Here is an 18,858-nt window from a genome sequence, read left to right as displayed (position 1 = left end):
GAAATCAATATAAATGTTTGGTTAATTAGTTTTTTTTTTTTTTTTTTACTCTAAAATGCTAAAATTCAAAAAACTACTCAAAACAACTTTTTCAAAAAGTTTTTTGAGAATTTTTTTTTTATACCAAATAGTTATCAGCTAACAGCTAATTTACCAAATACCTTTCTACAATTAGCTGATGTTATTAACTAGTTATACTCTCTAATTAACCCAATCAGCTAGCAGCTAACAACCATTTACCAAACAGGACAAACATGTCTCTCAAATTTTAAACTATATCGACCATGGATCGGACCAACTACTTAAATAGTTAAACCAAGCATGACCACCTAAATCGAGACCAAATATCAGACCATTTGTATCCAGGCCAATTAAGGAGGTGTTTGGTTGGATGAAAAATATTTTTCATGGAAACTGTTTTTCTAAAAGTGGAGGAAGATTTTGTTTTATGTTGTTTGGTTAGATGGAAAATATTTTCCATTGGAAAAGCAATTCGTTAAAGTTGAGGAAAACAAATTCTTACCCAAAGGGTGGTATTTTATTTTCCACATGACATGAGAAGTAAAGATAACATGATTGGACAATTATATCCTCATAAAAGTTCCTCAATTACATAGGTGGTATTTAGGCTTAATTTATTATCATTATTGTTATTGTTAGAGGCATATTTGTCTTTGTATTCAAAAAATTCTTACCATTCCAAAGCAAACCAAACAATGAAATTCATATTCTCAATAATTTATTTTCCACCAACCAAATAATAGAATTAATTTTTTAATAATTTATTTTTTATGAAATTTTAATTTTATTATTTTTCAAATATTTTTCGGCAAACCAAAACGGGTTGTAATAATGTTGCAACTTGCAATACAATCAAAACACAAAAGAGTGGATCTCGATCTTTGTGACAAAGAATAGTCACGGAGAGCCCTTAGTTGTTGTCGGTGTTATTATTATTATTATTTATTTTTTTCTTTTAAGTGTATTATCTAAGTTTGGATCTATAGGAAATATAGGACCGTTTTGAATAGTTAAAATAGTATTTGTACCCCATTTCTTAAAGAGCAATATATGTACCGTAACGCGTACGGATGTACTTTTGTTTGGATTCTCACAAACTATATTAACTAGTTTACTCTTCCATGTTCCAAACCTTATTTTAATTTCTATGTAATTAACATCACAACTCACAAAAATTAATAATATATTTATTCTAATATTATTTTATCAAATTACAATTAACCTCAATTAAGAAAGCTCTCTACCCCGCATTTCAAGAGAATCTACCATTAATGCCAAAACCGTACAAATTAGATTATTTGAGATTAATTAATCATTAATTTAACTAATTATATCATATGTATGATGCTGATATGCTGTTATATTTGGTAAAATTGTACAATTCTAAAATATTTTTTGATAATATATATTATACAAAATCTGTCAATGAAGAACTTTCATAATATTTTAGGAAGTTTATCAAGACCTCTCATGTTTTGAAAGGGGAACAGACGACCATGTTGTCTGTATAGTTTTTTTTTAACTAATCTTGAAGAACATGGTGAATAGGGGCTTCTAAGCTAGACCATGTTGTTGAATAATAATATTTAAACTATTTTGTTGATAAATGACAAAAAAAGGTCATGTCACAATAATACTATGACCAAAAGTAGATATTCTAATAATAATAAAAAAAAACTCAAATTGGATTGCCACTTATAAATTTAGGACTAAAAATTGAATTAACTCAAATGTTCAATATCGTTATTCATTATTTGAGGCAAATCGATGAGGGGAATGTACACAAATCTCTTTGATTTTTAGGCTTATATTGTGTCCTAATGTCAAACCAATTACTATACTATAGATTTGATTAACTATGGAAAGAATAATCTGTTAGCTTGTGTCGCTTAGAACATCATTTTTCTATTATTTATTAGTTCCAACTGAACATTAATATAGTAATCTTAAAACTTTAAAAACACGGATTAATTATATTATTATTATTATTATTATTATTATTATTATTATTATTATTATTATTATTAAATGAACAAAAACTAGGCTAATTAATCCGAGCTGTGGTCGGTGCCCCAAACATAGTGCTGCGAAGCTTCCTCCTAATTACTTATTATGGAACTATTCCCACTAACTACTTGTACTCCACAAAAATCTATATCTATTCTATATTTTCACTATTTATTTGTTGCATACTTTCATCCCAAAAAGTCAATACTTTACTACTGGGGTTCGATAATGTGACCTTCCCTCAAGGAGAGTCACAAATGTGTCATTTTCCACAAAGTGCTTGACACGCAAAACCTCAGCCAATATTCAATTTAAATGTGGAAAAAATGATTTGATATTAAATATTCACTCTATATTTAATAGTAAATGGACATTGATGAGAAGCAAAAGTTTTTAAAAATTCCATGGGTACCTCACATGACTTGATTTATTAAAGGAAGGAAAAAAATCATTGGAACGAAATTTAATAGTGGGAAAATGGCACTTTTTCCCCCTGAGTTATATACTTATAGCCCTTTTTCCTCCTCAATTATTTAGGTAAGCATATTAGCCCCCTCAATTGTTCTAAAAGTGGTGGTTTCCCCCCCCCCCCGCCCCCCCCCCCCCCCTTGATATATTAAATTGACATTTCTACCCTTAAAGTAAACATTTTATTTATTTTACTTCTCCAACAAATTATCGCGTATACGTAGGGATGACCACGGTTCGGATCAAACTGAACCGAACACTATAGCAATTGAATTAAAAGTTTCCGGTTATGATTCAGATCTAGAACCTAATATTTGGATTTCAATTTATTAAAATTATGAATCAAAAAAATTGGATCTTGTAATGAGCACTAGTGTACAAATATTTGGAGGCATGTAAACCACTTGAGACACATCTCACAATTTACCTCTTTTCCGTCTTCAGAGTAGGAGAATTGATGACCTTAAAGTTTGAATGTAACTAACAAACCTTTTTTTTTTTTTTTTTTTTTTAATTAATGTGTGTCATATTAACATGGAATAAAATTGGTATTAAAAAATAGAATAAACGTAATATTACTCAAAAAGTTCAAACTTCCATTCAATGTATAGAGGTCTTAATTAATTAGGTTTCACTTCTACATTTATTCATATTTTTAGAGTCCGAAAAAAGGGAAGTTGATAATATATTTTAATAAATTAAAACATAAGAGAAAGACCAACAAAAAGTATATATTATATACTCCGTAATAAAATGAAAAAAATGTAATTAGAAGGTTCTAAAGTAGTTTGGTTGTTTAACAGACATTAATGCAGCCTTCACCCAGAATAACTACTCTATGTTGTAGGAAAGAGGAGCATCATTACCGTTCCTCCTAAGTTTAAGACCAATAATGTCAAATTGTCGAAACTTATTGGTCGTAGAAAATGGAGACGCCATTACTTTTGTTTCCACTTACAATTTTGATCAAGATAACGAACCACACTGTCTTACTGTCTTAGTAGTGTCTTTACAATCATGCAACACATTTATTTTTAATAATATAAATCACAAGTTGGGTTTTTCCCAACACTCTCTCCATTGAATTCGTAACAGTACATTTCTATTGCAATTTATCTCGCATATGTAATTTGCGATATATTACACAAAAATGAAATTTATTTTGTACACACCTTTGTATAATTGTTGCAGATTTTCCTCGTCACTCAAAAAAATCGTAGTAACACACACACACACACACACACACACACACACACACACACACACACACACACACACACACACACACACACATATATATATATATATATATATATATATATATATATATATATATATATATATATATATATATATATAAAGCATGCATGTAAAGAGTATTTTTAGTATTGTAATGCAAAAACTATTCTCAAGAGCATGGGAATAGCTAATACTAATAAGGCACCCTAAGAATGGCTATTCATCCCGTAATGGGAATAGCTCATTCCTAGGAATGTTATTCTCAAGAAAAAATGGTCAAAACAAATAATGAAATATGTTTATTCCTAGAATTACGTTTTATTCTATTATTTCTTATAGAACACGCTATTCAATTTTGTATCAAGTTAAATTCGTATAAAAAGTCACGAAACATGTGTTACATGTTGCTTGGCCCATCAAAAAGTATTCCAGCCTCGAGCATGCTAAGCATAATACATATAACTAATAATTTTGCAATAATCCAAGTATCTAACTATCAATTTAACATTTTTAAGCAAGCTAAGAAAACAACAATTCATTAATCAATTAAGCACAGAGACTAAGAAGACAAGAGGAACATCAATCTACAAAGTAAGGCATACCCTAGTCCCTTCGGCCTTATCAAACTAGGGAATAAGCAAGGCAATTGTTATCTCTACGAACATAAGTGACTATACAATCGCTAATAGACTCAAATTATATTCGTTATCAATAATTAAAATGGACGTCTCTCTCCATTTTAGTACTTTCTAGAGGGATGAAATTGGCCCATTTTTTCATGATTGTATCAATGGCCAGCTGCTTGAATATGCATATTTTTTTTTATTTAAAATAAGTTTTAATTAAATAAATATTTATTATTGGGATGGGAATACTTCGGTTATTGTGATTTTTTTAAAGAATGGGTTTAAAAAAAAAGTTTATTTAAGCATAAAGGAAGGACTATGTTCATATGCAATGTTTTATTGCAAGTTATTGGCACACAAAAAACAAAATTAGAAATCTCATAGATCAAGCACAGCTGTATATTTTTGGATTGTAGCAATTAGTGCAATTTGGGATCTTCACTTTTGCCACAGACCACTATAATTCACCATTTTGTTTTCAAAATAAAATAAAATAAAGATTTAATTTTATTTTTATCCTAGATTTATAAGTGTCAGTCTACTTTTAGTCTTTTTTTTTTTTTTTTTTTTTTTTATCAAGACATTCACTTTACGTCCCAGTATTATTGTAACATGATTATTTTTTGTCTTCTATTAACAAAACAATTTAAATGTTGCTAAATACAAGAGCAATTTGGTTTTCAATTATGATTTTTTTTTAAATAAACATAAAAAATATATTGGGTCAATCTACTTTGTATAAGAAAGATCTAAATATCCTTGTATTTAACTACATTTCAACGATTTTGTTGGCGGGAGGAACAAAAATAGTCATGTCACAATAATACTAGGACCAAATAAGGATGTTCTGATAAAAATGACGGGAATTGCACTGTCACTTATAAATCTAGGACCAAAAATGAAATTAACTCTAAAATAAAGATATATTTTGAACTCTCTTTATGGTTTGCAAATTAATGTTTGTCATCTCATATTTTCATTACTACAAAACTAATCTAAGTTTGGTTTTAATCACGCTCATAAAATTGGACTCTTATTTAAGAAAAAAGTTTGACTTGAAACTTTAACATGACATACACTCTTTAAAAGAGTCAAATATCTTACCTTACAGTTGCCAATGAATTAATTTCATTTTATTTGAAAAAAAAACTTTATTAGTACCACTGCTTAATAATCATAAATAAACACAACTTCAATAGAAATGTAAATGGTATTCACATTTCATAATATATTTTTATAATATGTTAAAATATTCGTTACTCTAATTGTTTAAATGTTAAATAAACTTTTGATGTTTATATGAATAAAAAAAAATACTTTAACAAAATTTAGGATGATATTATACTGACATTTGTAAAAAAAAAAAAATACGCTCTATATATACTCACATCAAGTTACATGAAGCCAGCTAGTTACTGAGGGTAGGTACATGAAGGTAACTGACTAGAGGAAGACTATATCATTATTTTATAAGTAGATATACATATATTAATTCATCGTTTTGGTAAAATTCTAAAAAAGAAGGAACATTAATTATAAAAAGAATATTACTCCGTATCTTTTTTGGTTGTACTAATTAAGCCAACCGCCTGTTTGGTAACATAGTTAACTTATTAGTTAATTTTGATTTATTTGACAACTATTAACTGTTTGATTTGGTTACAACTTACAATATAAGTGTTTGATTAATTATTATTATTATTTTTTTTTTTGTAACAACCTGCTCCAAAATACTAAAATTCAAAAAAGTTACTCAAAGTAGTTTTTTGAATCAGTTTTTTTAGAAAATCATTTTACATGTAATCAACTAACAACTAATTTATCAAACATTTTTTTACAATCAATTAATGCTATCAACTAGTCAAATCAACTAATCTAATCACTTAACCGCTATTTACCAAATACCATTATATAAATATATGTGTAGTTTTTAAGGTAATGTAATATTGTTGTCCGTACCTAATGTTGAAATACGGGTGGAGGGAAGTATTTTAGTTGGGAAAGGGGACAGTAAGTTGGGCTGTCATCGCCGCTATTATGCCTCCCATATCGTGACGACCTTCCATGTTGTGAGATCCACACTACAACACAAACAATAAACTACTTCTCTCTCTCTTTCTTGGATCAAGAAGTAAGCTAGTGTGTGAGAGAGAAGGAAATATCATTTCAATCGCAATAAATATTCATACTTTTTATAAGATGAGAAAATTGTATGACGCAATGCATGGTAATTTGTTAATTATTAAATTATGAGCGCAGCGAGCCTATAGTTTGGTTTGATAGTTAATAAATAAAAATGTAATGTATAAGTTAAGGCGAGATGTTTTATAGTCTGAATTTAATGGAGTTGTTTGGTTAGTAGTGTAGCAAGAGATTAGATTAGACTCTTGATTGGTTTGAGCTTTCTTTTTTATTTAATTGATTTTTTAGCATGATTCAGGAGTGTGGCGATGAGATTGGAAAAATCAGGACGATGATAGTGATATTAGAACAATGTAACTATCCTCTACTCATATTGAAACTTTACCCTTTGAGATGAAATTTTTGCAATTGGAAGAGTGGATATTTCCAATTAATCCAACCCCAATTCACCCAAATGGGTTCATTTTAGAAGTAATAAACATAACCGTAATATATTGTTTCAAACGCACTCAATATTTTTTTTGAATGATATATAAGAGAAACTCACAATGAATCATGTGTAATACTAAAGTTGTTATATAGTTTTTGAGTATACACTCCTTTCCTTATTAATTAAATTAATCCTTACATCTTATAGACGAAAATAACAAACAAAAAAAAAAAACTAATATTTGGACTTTTGGCACTTGAATTCATTTACCATATAGTTCATATCATCGTGGCATATTTATTTACTACACGATCAATCTGGTTCCCTCTAGCACAAACTAAAAAAAAAAAAAAAAAAACAATAATAACAACAATAAAATCATATTTCAATTTGTTGAATCGTGAGCTTAGATGTCATCCAATTCGTGTATCTATCATCCTCTCTATGTATATGTTGAGGAGTGCAGTACACCCAATCCTTCCTCAAAGGTTCTCAATAAGTATCAATCACCACTACTATTTATCGTTGGTAACCTTTTAGATGACACAAAATGAGTTGTCTTAAATTTCTATTTTATTGGTCAGAGTTGAAAATAAAGTAAAAAGTCTACAAGCAACTAGTGTCATTCTCCCAATTATTACAATCTTAATAATTAAATAGCAAAAGCAATTAAAAAATCAACCAATAGGGTTCAGGTCAAATATCCCTAGAATAAATGGTGTGGTTTGTAAATTTTATAAAATATAACACCCAAGCAAAAAAGTCCTAGTTTTCTTTTTAAATTTAAATTTTTTTTTTCTTTTTCCAGTTTAAAGCAATTTTTATATTAGCTTTTCTTCTGTATATATATATACCATTGTCTTCCCCAACCATTCAACTCCTTCAAAGCTTCAAAAGAGAAAACCACAAGCAAAGATCAGAGAGAGAGAGAGAGAGAGAGAGTGATACATACATATATACATATATATAAGAAATGGGCAACAGTCTAAGGTGCTGTTTGGCTTGTATTCTTCCTTGTGGAGCTCTAGACTTGATCCGAATAGTACACCTGAACGGGCACGTAGAAGAGATAACGCACCCAATCACCGCCGGCGAGGTTCTCAAGAACAACCCTAATCACGTTCTCAGTAAGCCCAGCTCCCAGGGCATGGTTCGCCGGATTCTCATCCTCTCGCCGGAGTCCGAGCTCAAGAGAGGCAGCATATACTTCTTGATTCCGGCGCCCTCCGTCCCGGAGAAGAAGCGGAGGAAGAAGATCAGCTCTGATACTAACAAGAACGCGTCCACCAAAACCGCGAAATCTCGCGCAACTTCGACGGCGGCCGTCGTCGGCGATCGTTCTGTTACGGCGGCGGAAAAGAAGTCGTCGTCTTCCCGCCGGGATCGCCGGAGCTGTAAGGCCGCGGAATGGAGGCCACACTTAGAAAGTATTTTCGAAGATTAATGAAAAAAAGGAAAATATTATATATTTTTTGTTTTTTAATAAATATTTTTATTTTTACCTTTTTATTTGCATGGGGTATTTGCTTCTTTTTTCTTTCTTTCTTGTGGACATATTTCGATTTTTAATTTTGTGTTTATTTACTTTAGATCTGCATTTATTTAAGGCAGATCGATAAGAGGTGATGAAATGTAATTTAGATGAAAAATGAAGAAATTATTTTTGTACAACATTATTGTTATTATTTTTTTGAAAACAACATTATTATTATTTTTTAAAAAAATATAAAATATTAAAAAAAAATAGAATGTCAACTTGACCACATACAAAACACACATGAAAAAACCTTCAAGTGCTTACCATTTGACCAAAAAAAGTGTTGCTTAAATCATGTCCTAAATATACTCCTATAATTTTATCTTATTATTAACTCATGTTTGATGGAATGATAAAGAGATATGAGTCAAACTTTCTCACGAGTAATTAAGAGTTAAACTCGGGTCAAAGTAGTAGAGATATGACATGTTGCAAGCAAAAAAAATAATAATAATCAATTTATGATACAATTTATTGCAAATTAAAATTAAACATGTTAGAGAAACCTCACATCAAGCCACTAAAAAGATTTTTTTTTTACGTGCCACAAAAATGTCACTGAGGTACAAGCTACCTGACATTTTAAGAAAATTATATCACATCCCAATTTTTCATATTTCGAAATACGTATAAATTCATTTTAAAATAAATTAACATCCTAAATTCATTATAATTCTATATATATATATATATATATATATATATATATATATATATATATATATATATATATATATATATATATATATATATATATATATACTTGTTCAAAGGAGGACAAGGCTTCCCGTGCGGTCAGTACGAATTACACCATTATGTATGCATGAATGCACCATAATAAAATGCACAAATGTACCACTTAATGGTGCATTTTTTAACACATAATGATGTGTCACAGCACGGTCACATGGGAAGCACTGTCTGTACAGGAACCTGAACCTATATATATATATATATAATAAATTTAAAGACATTACTAAAATCACCTACAAAAAATAGCGTACTTAGCTTCTAAATAATCCTTCTAAACTGCACTGATTATTGCGTAAATATTTTGTTAAACTCATAATATAATGATGATCTGGAACTGGGGTTCTTGAATATAATCGATCCTGTCAAACCCGGGGTGCTCCTGTTTGTGGTCAGGGAGAAACGTGTGGAAGGATTCCTTAGGCTTGTCGCCCCACATGTACGTGTGTCTGATCTAATATAATTAAACAAAACTTTGAGATCGATTTTGGAGATTAATTAGTTGTCAAGTACACTAATTAATTACGGAAGAACAAAGTGTTTAATGATTGTGTTGGTTGCTAAATTCAGGCAGTCATGGAATTAAATTTCCTTATGAGTTGGACCTCGTAACAACAATCATTATCCAACCAACACCGCAGCTTAGCTAGGTTACATGTATTAGTTGAAGGAAGAAAAAAAGGAGAAAGTAGTTAACAATCATGATGTCATTAGTCTCCATGTGTAATGTTGGCCAAAGTCATAGCCATCTTCATTGGTGAGGGCTGTTGATGTTTTATCATTTGATTTGTCATATTGAGATTTTCTATTGTTGTTGTTAATTTACATAAATTAGAGTACAGTCACGTTAATATAATTAGCGGTAAAAAATAACGGTATTTCATTCGAAATCCTCAAATACCTGCAAACTTATATATAGATAAATCTTCAAAGTAATCTATAATTTAGCTTCCCGATTATTAGGACTCTTTGTACTTGTACGTAGTTTGTATAGGTCTTTACTTCTGTGATATACTAGATTGTATATGATGTGAGGTTAATTGTACATGTTTCTCTGGTTATTTGAATTTATTTGTCGGCATAAGTTCATTAAATTGTTACTTTTAATACCTATTTCCTTGCTTTCTAATGAATATATGATTTAATGCTTGAGAGTTTTTATGATTTTGTTAGTGTTGTGAAACCACTGCAGATCAATTGCAAAAGCAAAGGAAGTTCTAAGAAAAGTTTGGAGTCAAAACAAAGTCTGGTCTTGATCACTTGGGCAAACCATGCAAGGCAAAAGTGGAGCAAAAGGGCAAGAAGTAAAAATTCTCGCACATATTGGCGACAGTTCGGTGTTTGGACCATATCTCAACCTAGGAATGTCCGATCCAAGTGATTCTTGCGCCATTAGAAAGAACACTCGAATGGCTACAACTCTTATGAAGACTCGACCTATTTTCCAAATTCCTCGACGCGTCGAAAATGGATTCGACTAGTCAAAAAATTCCAGTATGTTTCGCGAGGAAAAAAAAGACAAACTCGACGCGTCGAAAATCCTGATATGAATTTGGAAAGTGGCGCGGAAACTTCCTAATTCATCCCTACTTGGCTCCCCCTATAAAAGGCCCATCTTCCCTCAACCCTAGAGGTCTAAGTTGCATTTTGGAGACAAGAAAGACGGAGATCAAGAGCTACAAGTTGCCTTGGGAAGAAAGAAGAAAAGCTAGGAAGATTTGGAAAAATCTCTTGGTCTATACTTTTACTCTCTTTATTGCTTGCGAACTCTTTATATTATTGCAATGCATTCTAGTTTAGCCATGCTTGCGAACTCTTTATATTATTGCAATGCATTCTAGTTTAGCCATGGGTGGCTAAGTTTTCTTAGATATTCTTAGGTAAAGTGTTTATGAACCTATGTGCCTAGTTCTCAGGTTCTTTAATAATATTTATATTTGGGTTTTATAATTTGTGTTGCAGTTGTGTCTATTTTGTTGATGCTTGTAATTAATGGTCATAGTTACTCGTTTCATAGCTATCTTTATGTCTTAGCGGGAGTTAGGGTATAATTAAGAGCGCACACAATTGCACTTAACTGTTGCACATTGGGAGATGGCATATTTGTTAAGGAGTTAATTCTCTATTATTGCACATCGGGGGATGGTATTAGTTAAGAATTTATATTGAATGCTTGTTCTTACATTGTTGGGTGTTTATATCACGAGAATGAATATTCATTTGTATTGTTTTAGGTTGGAGATTACAGGAGTAACTCTTTCCCTTGTTTGCATTCTCACGCTTGTTTAAACCCAGATGTAATATTGCACTTTAGATTGGCACTAGGTGATTAAACACTTGAATCCCAGGAATCTCACACTCTCTCTCTTTGTTGTTTTCACAAACCTGCTACTTTGGTCTTTAAATTAGTTTTATGATTAATCAACCATCTATGATTTTTTTAGAGTTAATTATCAAATGGTCCCTTAACTATAGCAAAAATACCAATTTGGTCCTCAACTATTTTTTTGACCAATTAAGTCACTCAACTTTAAAAATTTTAACCAATTTGATCTTCCGTTAGTTTTGCCGTTAGACTTCCGTTAACTTGGGACCAAATTGGTAATTTTGCTATAGTCAAGGGACACTTTCAGTAATTAACTTTAGCTGTGGGCAATTCAGTTCGATTTACCCGAACTGAACCGTACCGAACATTGAAGTAATTAACTGTACCGAACGATTCGGTTAAAAATCGAAAGGAAATACCGTTTGATTTTATTTATAATAATAATAATAATAATAATAATAATAATAATAATAATAATAATAATAATAATGATGATAATAAAGAAGTAAATCCAAGTCCCTTGATGCCTCATTTACCGTTCACCTCATATTCTCACTGGTATCTCTCGTATAAATCCAAAGTTTAATATATAACAAAGCCAAATGATGTTTACTATTTTGTTAGAAAACATTTATCAAAGGTACTGGTGAGAATATGAGCTAAAAGACAGAGCAGACACCAAGAGACTTAGATTTACTTTTATTATTATTATTATTATTATTATTATATTTAAACAATTCAAATGGTATTCGGTTCGATTCGGTTTTTTACCGAATAATTCAGTTCGGTTTAGTTTTTGACCAAACCATTCGGTATACAAGAATCCATTACCATTCGGTTGTTTGATTCGGTTCGGTATGGTTCGGTTAGGAAAAATCGAACCGAATTGCCACCCCTAAAGTTAATTACTGAAATGGTCCCTTGACTATAGCTAAATTATCAATTTGGTCCCAAGTTAACGGAAGTCTAACGGCAAAACTAACGGAGGACCAAATTGGTTAAGATTTTTAAAGTTGAGAGACTTAATTGGTCAAAAAAAATAGTCGAGGACCAAATTGATAATTTCGCTATAGTCAATGGACCATTTTAATAATTAACTCTTTTCTTTATGATTAGCTTCAGAAGAATAAATTAGTAACTAGTGCTTATAGAAATCAAGAATAAATTAGTAACTAGTGCTTATAGAAATATACTGCAATCAGTATATAGGTTTAATACTACTGTCTGTATGTGTAACTATTATCTTTTCACCTATCTGAATATATGACAACATTCATCCCGATGAACATGTCTTAACGTCCAGTTCCAATTTTTTTTTTTTGCGACAGCTCTCTGATAGTATGGATGAAGTATGTGCAAATTCCTTCTATTGTTTTTCTTTTCCTTTTTTTTTTTTTTTTTTTTTTTTTTTTTTTTTTTTTTTTTTTTTAAGTGAGATTTTATGCTTTTATGCCGTGAAATGAGTGGTCAAAATTACTACTTGAAGGTTAATAATGTTAGTGTTTGAATTAACTCACTAATAATTAGAATGATGATGTGCAAATGGGGATGCCTATTATTGTTGTTTTTTAGAATTGAGATTTTAGTATCCGCACGGGCTTAACTCATTGGTTTAGTAGGTAGTATTTGAAAAAAGAGAGCAAGATTTGAACCTCGACAACGACAGTGTGGGGAGATCACTTGTGCACACCGACATTTGGTCATATCTGCTGAGTTATTGATTCCGCATTACTTTGTGAAAAATTGATTTGTGACTATGAATGGAGGGATCAAAATCATTGCCTCGTGAAGAATTGGAGGATCATCAATAATGTTAACATTTGATGTGCAAACATGAGTCCCTTCTATTGTCTTTTTTTTTTTTTTTTTTTTTTTTTTTTTTTTTTTTTTTTTTTTTGAATTGGGATTTTCTGCGGTAAAACGAGGGACCAAAATTACCGCCACACAAAAGAAAAAAAAAAATAGAGGGTGAAAAATACTTACATTAATAAAAAAAAAATGGAGGGTTAAAAATACTTGCATTAATAATTGATAAAAATATATACACTAAAAATGCTTTTTAAAAAAAAAAAAAAAATCAAATAAAAAGATATGATTACTTGAACGCGTGTACGAAAGGTGTACAAGAAACATATTCTTGAAAAGTATATACACGTCTTGTACTTGTCCAAAATAGACCCCTCCAAAATCAAATAATAGTAATAGTGGAGATTTTGGGCTCACAAGGAATTGATTGAGATTTGAGCACAAAGGTGTTGGAGGTGGACAATAACTTAGTACCCACACTTGCTAATTATTGCTATATATATGAAATATCATATCAATGGTGAAAGGCTCATATGACATTTTATAATTATTGCATAAATACAAAAGCACCCCAAAAGGTTACACCAAAATAAATGCAAACAAATATTTCAATTCTAATTGTCACATTAATTTAGGAAAAAATGTAGTATAATTCAACCCAATATGGACCTGAGGGACATGTCAAATTTGATTGAGTTGTATAATTTTGAACAATTCAGTGACCTAAGAGCATCCCAACCGAGGTTTTTGGGGAGTTTTTTGAGAAAACAATAATCATGTGGAGGAGAGAGAAGAAATGAAGTTATTGCAGTAGGAGTGATTTTTGGTTCGAAAATGTGGGGGCTCGCATAGAGAAGAAGAGGCGCGTCATCAACACATGCAAATTCAAGATCAGATTCTAGAGAAGCATAGAAGCAGTTGGCTTACATCATCCCTTTATAACATAATCGGTTTCACGTAAGTCTACTCTTATGCTTCTTTAGTCAATGTATAAATAGAATAGGTTTTCAATGTAACAGTGATTTTTGCCTCTTCAATAAAAACACAACAGCTTTCCCTTTCAGATCTTCTTATTCTTTCTCCTTTTTTTCTTGGCTGTTCTGCTTGTTGTTTCCTAATATGGTATCAGAGCTTTGAAGCTATGGCCTGGCATACACCTGCAGCAAACATGGTTCAACCATCAATTCCAACTATTCCATTACCCCAAAATGCTGGTACTGCACAAACCAATACGAATCAGTACCTAATGCCATTCCTTATGAACCTAAAGATCGATCTCAGGGCCATCTCCATGGCCCTTGCCCAGGCATGATAGTTCATCCTTCCTTCCAGTTGAGCTGTTACAAGTTGTAATGAGGGACTCTCATTCGGATGCAGATGGGTATACAAAACCAAGTTCAGGGCTGATGGAAGCATTGAAAGGTACAAGGTCGGGCTTGTTGCAAAAAGATATACTCAAACACCAGGGTTGGATTACTTAGACACATTCAGTCCTGTTGTCAAAATAACCACTGTAAGAATGTTATTAGTTGTGGCTGATATCAAAGGTTGGGCTCTTCACCAGCTAGATGTGAATAATGCCTTCCTACATGGAGATCTACATGAGGATGTATACATGAAACCACCACCTGGTTTCACTCCTCTCAAGCCTGGTCAAGTATGCAGATTGGTAAAGTCCCTTTATGGCCTAAAACAAGCTAGTAGGCAATGGAATGTCAAGTTAACTCAAGAGTTGTGTAACACGGGCTTCAAACAAGCTGTTTTTGATTCCTCCTTGTTTACCAGAGGTATAGCTAATGATTTCATAGCCTTACTGGTCTATGTGGATGATGTGCTTCTTGCAAGTCCTAATCTAAGCCAGGTGATGGATATATTAGGAGAAGAGACTCGAGGCAAACCGACCCGGAAGTCGCGACGTGGTGCGAAGGGCCTGGGGGACCCCGCCGGCGAAGACCTCGACTGAGGTCTACTACGAGGACCCCAGTTGGGGGACGACCACAGCATTGACGAAGGTCCATGATGGATATATTAGGAGAATGGATTCGGGGCAAACCGACCCGGTGGTCGCGGCGTGACACGAGGGTCCCTGGAGACCCCAACGGGGTCTCCGGCGTGGACCTCGGGCGAGGACTACCACGGGGGACCCCAGGGCGAGGACTACCACGGGGTCTCACCGCGTGACTCGGTCAACCAAGATCCAACTGCCCGCCCTATTTTCTTGGGGTCGGTTGGGAGGATTATTTAGTATAAAAGGGCATATCCTTGCCTTGCTAAGGACATCTACAGCTTGTCTTGTTACTACACTCTCCTTGTAATTTTCCTATAAAAGACTATCAATACGAAAGTTGTCCCTGCGACATATACATTCTTTGCATTTTCCTATTTATCATTTATTGGATTTAGTGATTTGGGCCTACCCGGGGTAATTAAATCCATCACCAGGTTCAACAAATAAAGGAGCATTTGGACAAGGTGTCCACATCAAAGATTTTGGAACCTTAAAATTCTTTCTAGGATTAGAAATTACAAGAAATAGCAAAGGTATTTCTATGACACAAAGAAAATACAGCCTAGAATTTCTTGAAGAAACAGATGTTTTACAATGCAAGCCAACTAAAACTCCAATAGTTACATCAATTAAGATCAGCAAAACCATTGGCAACAAGCTTGAAGATGTTACTCAATACAGAAGACTTGTGGGGAAACTTCTCTACCTCACTATTACAAGACCTGATGTCAGCGATGCTACTCAGCAGTTGTCTCAATTTCTAGATTGTCCTACTGACATACATATGCAAGCAGCTCACAGGGTTTTGAGATATATTAAAGCAGCTCAAGGCCAAGGTATTTTCTTCTCTACTGCAGCTTCATTACAAATCAAGGGTTTTAATGATTCTGACTGGGCTGCATGCCCAGATACAAGGAGAACAGTCATAGGATTCTGCATGTTCTTGGATACCAATTTGGTGTCTTGGAAATATAAGAAGCAAGTCACCATTTCCAGAAGCTCTTCAGAAGCAGAGTACATGGCCTTAGCCACATCAGCTTGTGAAATTCAATGGCTGGTTTACTTGCTGCAAGACTTAGGCATAAGCTGCAATCCTCCAGTTATCCTGTACTGTGACAACAAATCAGCTATAGCTATAGCAGAGAATCCTGTGTTTCATGAAAGGACAAAGCACATTGAAATTGATTGTCACTTAGTAAGGGAAAAACTACACAATGGAGTCTTGAAGTTACTAAATGTCACTACCACAAATCAATTGGTTGATGTCTTCACCAAGCCTCATACTCTTATCAATTTCTGCAGTTTAATATCCAAGCTAGGCCTCCATAATATGTATAGTCCAGCTTGCGCGCGCGCAGGGGGGGGGGGGGGGGAGGGGGTGTCAACACATGCAAATTCAAGATAAGATTCTAGAGAAGCATAGAAGCAGTTGGCTTACATCATCCCTTTGTAACAGAATCGGTTTCCCACCTAAGTCTACTCTTATGCTTCTTTAGTCAATGTATAAATAGAATAGGTTTTCAATGTAACAGTGATTTTTGCCTCTTCAATAAAAACACAACAGCTTTCCCTTTCAGATCTTCTTCTTCTTTCTCCTTTTTTCTTGGCTGTTCTGCTTGTTGTTTCCCAATACGCGTTTTGTGCAACTTGCGGGCCTAGTGGGCGGGTAAAATCGCTTTTTTTTTTTTTTTTTTTTTTGTTCGCAGACTTGCACTTTTTTTTTCTTTTTTTTCTCTCCCCTCTCATATTCTCTTTCCTAATCAAACCTGCAAACACTCCTCAAAAATCACAACTGTTGGAGATGCTCTATTTACAATTTTTTGAATTGAATGACCCAATTGCACTTTGTCAATTGTTATATTGTGCACCAAGGCGCACAATGCATAATGCATTGTGCGCCCTAAAAATATCATGTTTCGTATGTACATAATTGTATAGTAAAATACACATAAACTCCTAACATAATACACATAATCTAACATAATACATAATACACATAAACTTTTAACATAATACACTACAAGAAAAATCACGAATCGCGATAGAATTTTTCCATCGCGAATGGGCAATATTACGTCGCGAATCGCGTTTTGCGACGGAATTTATTCCGTCGTCTATCACCTTGTCGTATTTTTATAGACAACGGAATAATTCCGTCGCAACTTTTGGCGACGGACTTCGCAACGGAATAGTTCCGTCGCTATTTTGTGACCGAAATATTCCGTCGCAATTTAGTCGTAAAATTTGCGGCGGAACTGTTTCCGTCGCAATTTCGTCGCAATTTTTGAACCTAATATTCCGTCGCCATATTATCTATTCCTTCGCCAATTCTGTAGCAAAAAACACGACAGAAACATTTTCCGTCATGATTCCGTGTCATTGTTTGCAACAAATATTCCGTCGCAAATCTTATGTTATGTCGCAATTCCGTCGTGTTTTTTGAATTATTTCAAAATAAAATTAGAATTTTTAAATAGTGATTAATGTTTTTAAAATATTAATATAAAAAATACTATTAATTCTAAAACAAAATATAATATAATTCTACATTAAGTTCAAGTAATAATACATTACCAATCCACATTTAATACATAATAACCATCAATTCATGTCTAAACAACATAATAATACATTATCAATCAACATTTAATACATAATAATAGTCAATTCAAGGCTAAACAACATTGTAATAGTCCTAACAAACAACCATTAAAATCAATTGATTTGAAATGGAGGCGATGATTAAGTACCCGCTCTCCTGCCATCAATAACATCAAGTCGTTGTTGTATAAGGGGAATAGTAGCCTTCAAACTCTGAATTTTATCTTGTACACATTTGCTGAAGTAACATTGTCGGATGATGGTGCATGTATTGTCAAAAGTCTAGCTCCAAAATGACCTTCACGTGCTCTTGACATCTTTCCTACAAAAATATGAAAGATTGCAACAAATTAATACCAAAATTGAATTATAAACTTTTGAGTATATCATGAATAATAGTCATTCTAATAGCTGATTACATACTGCATTGCCTCCAGAGAGTCAGCCAAAACTTGCAAAATATTGGATTAGTATTAACAGACTCAATCAATCAAGTAAAGAAAAAGAACAAACAGTATCCCAAAGACCATCAGCAAAACATAATGATAATAAGTAAAACACTATCTTGCTTTCTTCTCAGTGCATAGAAAATGTTTATAATAAAAAGGCTTTTATATATTATTATATATAAGTACTATAGAATTTAGTATAATATTGGAATTCAAGCCCTCTCATTTCATCCTATCTCTTATATATCATTTGTGGTATAACATTACAGTGATATCTTAGAAGCATATTTAGTTTTCAAAAGTTGTGCAACTCTTTTGCTTGCCAACATAAATGTTTTTTCATCCCCAGTAACGCTTTGTATACACATCAACTTTGTATATAAATATGAAGGTTCTATTTTTCTTATACATTTTATCCAAAAGCTCTCACTTTGTATATATAAAATAT

General features: G+C 32.5%; 1 protein-coding gene and 1 long non-coding RNA gene across 2 annotated transcripts; one reads left to right on the top strand and one right to left on the bottom strand.

Moving 5' to 3' along the window:
- Nucleotides 1-7,776: 7,776 nt before the first annotated feature.
- On the top strand, nt 7,777-8,442 carry LOC109173701. The gene has a single exon (XM_019322984.1). It carries the CDS (start codon nt 7,907-7,909, stop codon nt 8,375-8,377), a length of 471 nt encoding a protein of 156 aa, XP_019178529.1. The 5' UTR covers nt 7,777-7,906; the 3' UTR covers nt 8,378-8,442.
- Nucleotides 8,443-11,229: 2,787 nt separating this feature from the next.
- LOC109173702 lies at nt 11,230-18,367 on the bottom strand. The gene is made up of 4 exons (XR_002052944.1): nt 18,288-18,367; nt 16,006-16,018; nt 13,814-13,818; nt 11,230-11,241 (listed from the first exon to the last, which is right to left on the bottom strand). It is a non-coding gene; the product is annotated as an uncharacterized LOC109173702 (long non-coding RNA).
- Nucleotides 18,368-18,858: the final 491 nt, after the last annotated feature.

This window comes from Ipomoea nil, unplaced genomic scaffold, assembly GCF_001879475.1.
Source record: "Ipomoea nil cultivar Tokyo-kokei standard unplaced genomic scaffold, Asagao_1.1 scaffold0482, whole genome shotgun sequence".
In the NCBI taxonomy this organism is placed as follows: Eukaryota; Viridiplantae; Streptophyta; class Magnoliopsida; order Solanales; family Convolvulaceae; genus Ipomoea; species Ipomoea nil.
This window is presented reverse-complemented; position numbering and strand designations above follow the sequence as displayed.